This window comes from Girardinichthys multiradiatus, chromosome 22, assembly GCF_021462225.1.
Source record: "Girardinichthys multiradiatus isolate DD_20200921_A chromosome 22, DD_fGirMul_XY1, whole genome shotgun sequence".
In the NCBI taxonomy this organism is placed as follows: Eukaryota; Metazoa; Chordata; class Actinopteri; order Cyprinodontiformes; family Goodeidae; genus Girardinichthys; species Girardinichthys multiradiatus.
The window spans coordinates 27,347,964-27,359,148 of NC_061814.1; the positions used below are offsets into that span (position 1 = coordinate 27,347,964).

The 11,185-nt window shown below is 38.6% G+C and overlaps 1 protein-coding gene across 1 annotated transcript; it reads left to right on the forward strand.

Moving 5' to 3' along the window:
• Nucleotides 1–3,012: 3,012 nt before the first annotated feature.
• On the forward strand, nt 3,013–11,185 carry LOC124859082 (peroxisomal N(1)-acetyl-spermine/spermidine oxidase-like). The gene is made up of 10 exons (XM_047351582.1): nt 3,013–3,381; nt 4,306–4,482; nt 4,585–4,715; nt 4,811–4,998; nt 6,447–6,628; nt 6,948–7,117; nt 7,323–7,408; nt 7,528–7,640; nt 10,086–10,237; nt 10,358–11,185. The coding sequence occupies exons 1-10, from the start codon at nt 3,228–3,230 to the stop codon at nt 10,472–10,474; spliced, it is 1,470 nt and encodes a 489-aa protein (XP_047207538.1). The 5' UTR covers nt 3,013–3,227; the 3' UTR covers nt 10,475–11,185.

Here is an 11,185-nt window from a genome sequence, read left to right on the forward strand (position 1 = left end):
CTTTTGTGCTGATGTTGGATCTCTACTGACACCAAACATAAAAACCAGAGCAAGTGTTTATCCAAAAGAATGTATAAACAAAAAGCAAACCCTTTTTTATTATTTCCTTGACTTCCACTAACAGATTAGCATTGTTTTTCTGCGCAACCTTGCCTGCCAACCAGTTCCCATGGGATGTATATGTGTATCTATCAGTATTACACAATGGAGGTATTCTGAGAGGAGGTCAGCTCCTTTTTCCCACAGTTTCACTTGTGGGAAAAAGGCTATTTTATTATTCAATGAGGCCACAATCAGGTGACTTTTGTTGATGTTAGATCATTGTTATACTGACCTTAACACACATTAAATTCACTAATTGTGAAAAAAGACTCCTTTAGGAAAAACTAAAATTAGTTCTGTTTTTTGAATGGCAGAATAATAAAAAAAATTTAATACTTTCTTCAAATTCACAAGTTTACATACATTAAGATGACCAAGCATTTAAACAATTTGACAATGGCTCTGTGAGCTTCTGATAGGTTAATTCACAACATTTGAGGTAAATGGAGTCTCGCTCATGGATGTATTCAAACACATTGCTTTTTTTGTGACAGCACTGAAATATCTAAAGAAAACAGATTGGTTATTAAGAAGAAATTGTTTTATCCTGAGGTGCCACGCTCATCTGTTCATTCAATTATAGGAGATGGGTTCTGTGTCCCAGCAGTGAACATGTTGTGGTGTGAATTGTGTATCAACCTCAGAATGAAACAAATGACTTTATGAAGATGTTGGTTGAAGCCTGTGGAAGATTGGCATTTTCAACACTGAAACCAGTCATGTCTGATGAACGAGGGGTAGAAGCATCATGTTGCTTGGGTGCTTTGCTGCAGAAGGGACTGGTGCACTTCACAAAATATATGGCAAGAACATTATGTGGAAATATTGAAGCTACATCCTAATACACTAGTCAGGTTGTTAAAGCTTTGGCACAAATGGGTCTTCCAGATGGACGATGAGCCTTAAGTATTGCCAAAATAGATACTTCAGTGGCTTAAGAACAACATAGTCAATGTTTTAGGGCGGCCATCTCAACGCTGTGATCTCAGTCCTTTAGAAAATTGGTGGGCAGAGTAGAAAACGTGTCAGAAACCTGACTCTGTTACACCAGTTCTGTCAGGAGGAATGGGCTAAAATTCCAGCAAACAAAGATATTAAAGTCTACCCAAAGTGTTTGATACAAGTAATAACGGTTGAAAGGTAGTTCTACCAAACACTAAGAAATAAAAAAACAGATTTTTCTCATTTTCTGGATATTTCGCAAGTAAAAATATTTTTTGTAATCTTAACTGGCCTACAACAGGAAAGGTTTAGTCAGATATAATGGCAGATGGTGAAAGCCTTCTGTTTTTTATGCGCTCTATGTAAATATCTGCTTTCGGTTTGGTTCATAAACCTAAAGACAACCAACTGTAAGGTGTAGAAAATTTCAGAAGTGACCAAAAGCATTTCAAATCAATGCAAGAACAGCCAAGAAGCAAATGAACTGGAGTTTTGTGTTCATGTGCCAGTCAGAAGACAAGCTGCAGCATTCTGGGTAGTTTGCTTGATCTTGAACAAAGTACAGAGCCTTACATCAAGTAGTCATGGAGCCTTACTTATGCTCCTGTGGAGAGCATTTTTGGTGGGCACATTTTCTAAAATCCAAAATTTTACTGCACATAAAAATGAAAAACCTGTTTCAAGGGTTAGAAATAAAAATCGTTGGTTAAAATGCAGCTGCATAAATTAATCAGGTAGTTTTGTATTTAGAAACAGCGCAGTTTGTTTTAATGTCAGATGAGTAGGTATGGTTTATTTGTGCTGAAGACCTACAAAAAGAAACTTTTTAAGCAAACAAAATCATTTTATACCTTAGGTCCATATTGTCTATTATTTAGTTGCAGTCTGAATATTGATCACTTTATGCATCAGTTTATATGTCCACAGACATTTAAAGCCAAAGATTTGGATGGTCATATGATTTGATGGATCCCAGAAGAGACAGCTGTGAGAGACAGGTAGGGATAACTGTCCATGAGTGATTATAGGATGAGCTGGTATAGTTTTCACAGGCTTCATATTCTGATGAAGATGCTGAATGAGCTAAGCTTTTCATCTTCTTTCATCCAGATGTATTATTCCAGCTTCAGAAAAAAGCCCAACTCTTTAAATAATGCAGAGGGTGCAGTCAGGACTATGTCTTAGCATGTGACATAAATTGTGTTTTTCCCTCCTTTGGGTTTGAGTCTGCTGGAACTTTTTTTTTACATTAAGTTTTCTTTTTCTCTTCGCTGTCTTGCTCAGGATAGGAGATTAAGTTGATGCATTGAAACAATCAACTGACTGCTTTAGATAAAAAATAGAAATTTCTTGAATTGCAGTTGAATGATATGTCTCCCGGCTCATTATAATCTAAAATTTGTGAACACTTATTGTGAAGAATGCTTGGAATAATCTAGAAAGTAATTTACATTATTTCACTTGGTACAACAGCCTGTTCTCTTGGGTGGCGTCCACTAGGTGCCAGTGTAATTCAGACGATGAAACAGGATCGCTGGTAGGGAAGAATAACTTGACAGGAAACAAGAAGCAACACTTTCAGTTTGTTGATTTAAGATGACATTAGCCTTTTACTTCCTAATTTTTTAGCACAACCTTGTGCCAGCATTGTTTGACATCCTGAATAATTACAAATATATATTTTTTCCTTTGTTTTATTTATATATTCTACATGCACTTTCAAGATATAAATACCGGTACCCTGTTGGAATTACATTTTCATAAAGAGGTTCTGCTGAGAATATTAGAAAAATAAAAATCAGTAATTCTGGGTTCTATTGAGGCGTTGTGTTTTGCAATCTCCAGGGTTTGGGGATTCAAGAACTTGTGATCATTTTCTTTCATGTTCGCAAACCAGACCTTTGTGAATTCAGGGTGTTTTCTATTGAAAATACAGGCGTTTTGTGGACAAAAGTCATTTTAACAACCAGTTCATCCTCTGCTGAGATATATAAAGAACAGGTGCGGCTCAGGTGTGTTCTTTATTTCTTCACCTCTGGATCCATTTCCAGGAAACGTAGACTGTAGCTCATAAAGCTGAGAACTTAAACTCTGGGTCTTTCAGAACAGCGACACGGAAGGGCGCAAAGTGAAGAAAAGGAGAAAACTCTTTACAGCAGTTAATCTGACGCACAGAAGCAGCTATGGCTGAAAATATGGACGCAAAAATAGTGATAATAGGCTGTGGGATAGCGGGGATAGCAGCGGCTCAGAGGCTCATTGAATCTGGGTTCACTAATGTCCGGATTCTAGAAGCGACTGGAAGAAGCGGAGGACGAATTAAATCAAGCAGACTTGGTGAGCAGCCAAATACAAGACCTTGAGTTGATTTATAGGCGACAATCCAGACAGATCTAATGGGGCATTAGTTTAGAGATCTGGAAAGATCTTGTTCAGCTTTACATTCATGACAGTACTAGGAAGGATCGGGGAAGATTTAAAGCCACGCCTCAGTGTTTCCTAATTTTTGTTACATTCAACAACCAATGAAAAAGCCTAATAGCCTATTTAGTCTTCTATCTTAAATACGCTTCCCCAGGTTTCACCTTACAGAAAATAAGTAAGGTGAAACGTACATGTAATCAGTATGTCTTACAGAAAGAAAAAAAAATTTATTATCCTTATTACGTGTTATTATTGCCACAGATCTTTTATTGGTTTGATTTTTGGATTAAAATATAGGTTAATATTATCATTATACTTTATATTAAATGCTTTATTTAAGGATGATTTTTTTATTGAGTGGTCTGTGTTTGATATTATTAGTATTTTGCTTGCTGTTGGTGTTATTAGTTTATTTTATATGATGTATTATCTTAATTTTCATCACACATAGGAAAGACATTATGTATCCATATTGAATCTATTTAAAGAATTTTCTTTTGTTTGCTTTCTTTCTTGAATTTGTTTTATGTAAAGATAGTAGCCACATGCTATTCTGCATAAATGTGTTGCATTGTTGTGTTTGGTTTACAGTGCATAGATTTTGTCTTTATGTCTTATGTCCTAGATGCTCGCAATAACAAAAAAGGGAAAAAACTAAAATAAAAAGAATGAACACAAATCAAAATTTGACAAAACCAATTCAACGTCACAAAGTAACTGCTATCTGATGTCTGTGTATGGTCTAATGTTTTCTGTGATATTGACAGCTTTTGGTTTTTGAATAAACAAACTTCCTATGTTGTGCTGTTATTTTAACTGTTTAAATATAATACACAGGTAATGCTGTTATAGAAATTGGTGCAGCTTTTATCCACGGTCCATCTGAAGAGAACCCGGTGTTTTGTCTGGCCCGTGACTATGACCTCCTGGACCCTAAAGCCCTCACTCCAGAGAATCAAGCTGTGGATGTTGAGGAATATCCTCCTCTGGTTCCTAACTGGTTCACCAGTTCAGGTGAGAGGATCTGAAAACACATCACATTCCCAGTCCAAATCACACAAAATCTTTTAGGCCTCTGGGGAAAACTATTATTTTGATGAATTTTATGGATCTCAGGTCAGAAGGTGAGTCCTGAAACCATGGAGCCTGCGCTGGAGCTGTTTCATGAGCTTGTGGGTAATACTCCACAATCCAAGACTCACAAAAAAAGATCCTGGCCAACTGTTGGAGATTTCATAAAATCTGAGGTACATTTTCATTCACATATAAAAGATGTTTGTTTTCCAAAGCAGGCAAAAAAAGAAGTTTTAATGTGTTTTTTGTGTGTTTGTCCTTCACGCAGGTACGGAGGCGAACAGCAAAGAGGTGGAAAAATAAAGATAAGGTCTCCCGACGGCTACTGCTGGGCGCCATCAGTACCATGATGAAGGAGGAATGCTGTTCAAGTGCTACTCACTCAATGGAGGAGTTAGATTTAGTTGGATTTTCTATGTACCAGAGTATAAAAGGAGTGGACTGCACATTCCCAAGGTTTGTGCTCCCTGTGCACATGCATACATGTGAAACCAGTAAAGGTTGTCACCAGAGCGAGGGAGGGACCGTCTTTGGATTTACTTTGCAGTCATTGCTAATCCAGGACGTTTAACTGAAATATAGTAGTTAAAGATTAACAATACAAATCATGTTATAATCCAAGTAAAAAAAAGTCGTATAATACCTGTGATGCAACTGCATTCTCTATTTCACTGTGCTATCTTTTCACTCGTTTTTCAAATGTATTTGAGATTACCATAAGGCTCACAAAAGAAAAAGGAAAGAGCTAGAATATTAAGCAAACACCTTCATACAATCTTTTCAGCTGCTTGAATCCAGGATCTCGTTCTTCTGGTCATGATTCAGATAACCACAGGGGAGGGTCACAATGTAGATGGACTGGGATAAACCAAGAGCTTAACCTTTTGACTTATCTGCTTATTTTCCAAAACGGAACAAAACAATGCCTGCATTAGAGCAGACAAAACCAAAATCCATCTCTCTGTCCCCTCCTCCATCTTACTATCACTCCGGAAGAAGAAACCAAAATACTTCGATTCCTCTGCTTGAGGCACAGACTGACCACCCATCTTTTTCCTGTTTTGAACCCTGGACTTTGGAAAATATGTTTTTTTTATCTTATCTGGGGTTTTTATAGACATGATTATGTATCAGCCATGTTTCTCTCTATAGTTTCTCTGACAATCGTAAGATATGTCTTGATTCAAGCAGCATGTCCTGGAAATCATCAATTAATTTACTCATTATACTTTTTACATTAAAGGAAGGAGTTAAAGTTCGCTTAATCTCATGCAGCTCATGAGGTTTCCCTCTTCATAAAATTTTTGTCACTTCTTGCTCTGTCTCATCTACAAAATTCAGTTCAGTACAGAATTCTTGGAGCCAATTCCCAACAAAGGTCATCTCAAAGCCCTTTACGAGAAAAACATGTCCGTCCAATTCATAGTAAACATATGACAAAGTCAGTCTAATACATACCAATACAAGCAAATCCTGTAGAAAAATTCTTATACATATTGTTTAGTTTGATCACAATTATAATACAAGAGTCAAATTCAATTGATCATATTTTGTCAGTTTGAGAAAACTTGTCCATCTAAACCCTGATTGCTTTACGCACCGACGTATCAGCAATTGCCCCTCAGCATACATAGCAGGATGTACTGCTTGTCTTTCAGTCTAACAATTTTAACTTCATACATTTTGTTTATGATCAGATTCTAATTAATCTCAAAAGATGCACTATATAAAGATCGGTCACAAAGACATTTCTAAGGTAGTAATTACAACATGTGTGATCCGTGACAGTTACACAAGCTCAGTGCAATCTCTGTATACTTACTGCTAAAGTATAGTTTTTATGTGTCATTTTTCTCTACTTGTGAAGAAGCCTGACTTATTGCATCCTTGCTCTCATCTTGCAGTGGGACTGAGAGCCTAATCAGTAGCTTGATGTCAGAGCTCCCCGCTGACTTGGTATCCTACAGTCGGCCTGTGCGCTGCATTCACTGGAGCAACAGTGAGAGTGGAGTGAATGCTGTGACCGTGGAGTGCGAGGATGGGCAGAGGATCTCTGCTGATCATGTCATTGTCACTGTGTCTCTAGGTGGGCTTGTTCTCATACATTTTACTGTTATTTCACTACATGGTTGTAATTTCTGGAGAATAATGACTTAGCGGTTTAGAGACTTTACCTGCAAGAACATTTTTAGGCGCTTGTTACAAATCCAGCTAAGTGAAAATATGATGCTACATGTTGTTATTATTATTACCCATTGCAAATAGGGAAAGTGGGTTTACCAGAGTCAACTTCATTTAAGTGTTTTTGACCTGTATTAACCAGACATTTTTTCCATATAACCAAAAAACTTGTTGGATCAAATCATAGCTTATAAAAGCATTAACTTTATTTTGTTTTCCTGCAGGATACCTGAAGAAGCACCACTCCACACTGTTCTCACCTGCTCTTCCCGATCAAAAGCTGCAGTCCATTCAGAAAATAGGATTTGGAACATGTGACAAAATCCATGTTGAGTTTGAATCCCCCTGGTGGGATGCTGACTGTGAGATCATCTATTTAGTTTGGGATGATGAGGTTTGTAAAACTGCTTTGCACAAAGATGGAGATTTTTCTATAATTATTTGGAGCACAAATCTTGACTATTTCTTGAGCATAAAATGCTGTTGCCAAGATTGTTCTCACATGCACATATGAACCCAAACCAGGACTTGAGTCAGTTCTGTTGATAACATTCCATTTTATAACAAATATGTATGCATATATATATTTTTGTCTTCAGGAAGATATTTCTGACCATGTGTCAGATATAAGCAAAACCTGGATCAGGAAGATCTCATCGTTCACTGTGGTGACACCCTCTGAAAGGTCAGAGATGTCACCTGAAAGAGACAGTACTTTTCTCTGAAAGATTTTATTTGAAATTTAATGAGTCGGAATGCAAAGCAGTAACATAACCAGCCTTATGTTGACTATGAACCCTACAGGGGCAACCATGTTCTCTGCGGTTGGATTTCTGGACATGAGGCGGAGCACATGGAAACACTTCCTGAGGAGGAAGTCAGGCGCTGTATCACAGAGCTCATACATACATTCACAGGTGATCCTTCCATCTAATCAGAGAAAAATGAAAACGGATGCTGTGTTATTGTTTCTATAGTAGGAATTTATAGAACTTTCTACAGTAAAGTTACTTAGAGAGTCAAATTATGATTGCCTTAGGAATTTATACATTATTGTACCTATTTATACACAAGGCCTATGACCAGTTAACATGATAACTCCTTGTGATGCTTTCTGTAACTCTACATTCTCGTGAGGCAGATGGAGCTATTTATGGGGCAATACAGGAAGTAAACCTGTTAGAGGCTGCAACAGTCTTAGGACTGGCGTTGAAGTTCACCTTCACACAGGTGCAACCCTTTTTTTTTTTTTTAACCATGTCCTATCCAGTAGACTAGCATTCAGAATTGTTGCCTGAGTGTCAAGAAGAAGCCCAACAGATTTACTTTCACAAATGGAGCATTACAACTAACGCTTTAAAGCTCTACTTGATATTTATAAAAAGAAACTTTATTAGAAACTGCTTTCGGAGTGTTTCAATTGCTACAGATACGGAGACAAAAATGAAAAGGAAAAATATAAGAAGCACAAAAGAGAGAGAGTTGGGGTCAAAAAGGAAAAGGGGAGAGAAGTAGAAAACTATGGAGGAAAGAAAGAAGGATGAAGAGAATACAAGATAACACCCTGCTTGCTTCTACACCTGCAGAAACGTTCATATTAAGAGCTTATTTAACCAAAAGTGCACAGTACTTATCAATGTATTTAGTGGTAAATGTGACTCAATATAGAACATTTGTGTATCTGTTAACACTTGAATCTAAACACCTATGGGTCTGAGTGTGAGCACGCTTGTGTATACAAGGTTTCTCCATAAAAAATATGCAATAGTGAGTGTGAGGAGCCACAGACCTGCCCCCCGGGACCCGGGACAGATATGGAGGAGATCCGAGCCACAGACATCCAAAGGCCCCCCAGAACACAGGAACCCCAGGAGAACCACAGCCGGGACTACCACAACCCCCCCAGGGAAGAGCAGGGGAGAGTCCCAGGGGAACCACCCAGCAGCCACAGTGCAGAAGCCCCAGGGAGCTGCAGCAACGAGCCCATAGGCCCTGCCGGCAGCCGTTTACACCAGAGCAGATCGAGCCATGGACCCAGAGATCCGAGACCCCGGGACACATCACTCCCCAAGCAGAGGCCCGGCAGAGTCCAGGGGCCCAGGTCTCGGCAAGCAGCCACCGGGAGTGAGCCGGCACACACCAAACCACCCAGCCCCGGACACTGAGAACCACAAATACACCAACAAGGACACCAATCACTGGCAGGTAGTGTGGCGGGCCCCATATTTGATGGGGGGGCCTAAACTGATCCAGGAGAGGGAGCAGTCAAAGACCCAACCTGACACAAACACAGTCACAATCACACATTCCCACGCTCATGTGTACACATAAAAACGCTCACACCCACACCCAACGTGAAGACAAACAACAATGGACATTGTACACTCACTCACACTCCCCACACATGCTCTATACTCCCAGGTCCAGGTGCCAATACCACATAGGGACAACCAGCCCCCGGACCCAGGAGGTGGTCCCCTTCCCTCCGGGGGTGTAGACAGGCAGACCGCCCCAGCACCTGAACCCGGTCAAGGCCAGCAGGGCAACCCTAAAGACACAACCAGAGATGCAGTGGAGTGGTTTAGATTAAATACTTTTCATGCATTAGAAATGCCTAGACCTAAATCAAAGTGAGAATCTGCAGCTAAACTTGAAAATGAATGTACAGAGTGTGAACTATTTTGCAGAGAACGGGTATAAATTTTAGTCTCTAGATGTGCAAAGCAGGTAGAGAAAAACATTTTCCACTATAATTGCTTTGAAAGACGGTTCTGCAAACTTTTTACCCAGAGGGGAATGAGTACAAATGTAAGTCACCCTTTTTATATTTTTATGGATTTACTGATAAATGAGTAAATCAAAGTCAGTCAACTCAAAGTTTTTGGAGTGCTTCATGGGTCTTTAAATTATGTTGATCCTCTCTTCTCTACGGTATATCCACTTGCCCACCAATTAAAACAATGACAAACAACTTTAAGTCCTGTGTGAGCCAGAGCTGACATTCATGTGTTTTCCAGGACTACCTCCTGTTATCAGTTAAATGGAAACCTTTAGCCACACTTTTCAGAATGCAATACTCAAAACTAAAAACATTATTGGAAAACATGTAGCTGTACTTTTCGTCCACTTTACTGTTATGACTCACTTTGTGTTTTTCTATTTAATAAGATTCCAATAATATACATTAAGATCTCTGGTTTCAATATGACACAATGTGAAAAGTTCAATAAGGATCAATAGGCACTGTTGGTGTAAAACATAAATCAGCCATGTTTTCCTTGGTGGACTGTAAAGTCTTAAATGTATAAATCTATGTTTTGTTGTGTGAGTGGACTGTTTTTAGCATAATTGTCTGTGTTTAGGAGACCATACCATCACACCAAAGACAATCGTGTGTACCCGGTGGTTTCATGATCCCTGGACGTTAGGATCCTATTGCCACCCAGTAATCAGTTGTTCAGCACAAGATTTTAAAAACATGATGGAGCCATTGCCTAAGAGAGGAAAGAAACAGGTTCACAGATGAACAATTTCTATTTAAATACACACTAATATTTGGCTAGAAACTGCATGCCAGGACAAAGATTGTATGTTAAACTGTTGTTATTTATGGATGTCTATGGGTTTGTTTCAGCCCCTGCAGGTGTTGTTTGCCGGAGAAGCGACTCATCCCTTCTACTACTCCAGCCTCCATGGAGCACTCCTCTCTGGACAGAGGGAAGCTGACAGACTCATCGCTCACTACTCTTAGACCAGTCTTCTTCATTCAGACCAGAAAAGTTAAAGATTGAAAACCCCTTAGTATAAAAGGATCTTTCATGTCCTTTTAATCAAGTGACACAGAGATGGAAACATATTGTCATAAAAGTATGCTGTCATAAGTCGTCAGTAAATACCTACAGTATTTACTGTAGGCACATAAAGAGGATCAGCCGGGGCAAAGTTCAGCAACAGGCAGTTAATTAACCTGGAAATATGCAGCAAGTAGCAAACACTCTGTAATTAATCTGACAGGGACTGGATGCAACTGGGTCAATGGTTCAACTTAAATTCTTTAATGTTATTTGGAAACAAGTTTGTGGATGGGAATGAATAGCAAGGTAATGGGAACAGATAGAAAGAGGTTCCTGTTCAGCAGACAGGGCTAGCAGAAACTGTGAGAAATGTACTAGAAATAAAATATTATAGATAAAATAGCATGTGAATAAGTGAAGCAGGATAACTGAAGAAATGTCTGTGAGCCTTAGTTTATTTTTCATCAATTTTTCATCTCCTACAATATTGTTCTGGAAGATGTTAATTTTGAAAGGGCTGTAAAAGTGGCATTGATTACAAAGAAGTAATAATTATATAAATGACATATTCATATTCCAGCAGTTGTCTTTGTGTGTGTGTGCGTGTGTGTGTGTGTATTTGTATTATATAAATACATACATAAATACATATCATACAACTATGTGAA

Excerpts from the sequence above, each read along its gene's own strand:
- LOC124859082 (XM_047351582.1), top strand. The coding sequence starts at position 3,228 with ATGGCTGAAAATATGGACGCAAAAATAGTGATAATAGGCTGTGGGATA. Across the intron at positions 7,118-7,322 it reads ATTTAGTTTGGGATGATGAG|GAAGATATTTCTGACCATGT; the intron begins GTTTGTAAAACT and ends TTTTGTCTTCAG. Across the intron at positions 7,409-7,527 it reads GTGGTGACACCCTCTGAAAG|GGGCAACCATGTTCTCTGCG; the intron begins GTCAGAGATGTC and ends TGAACCCTACAG.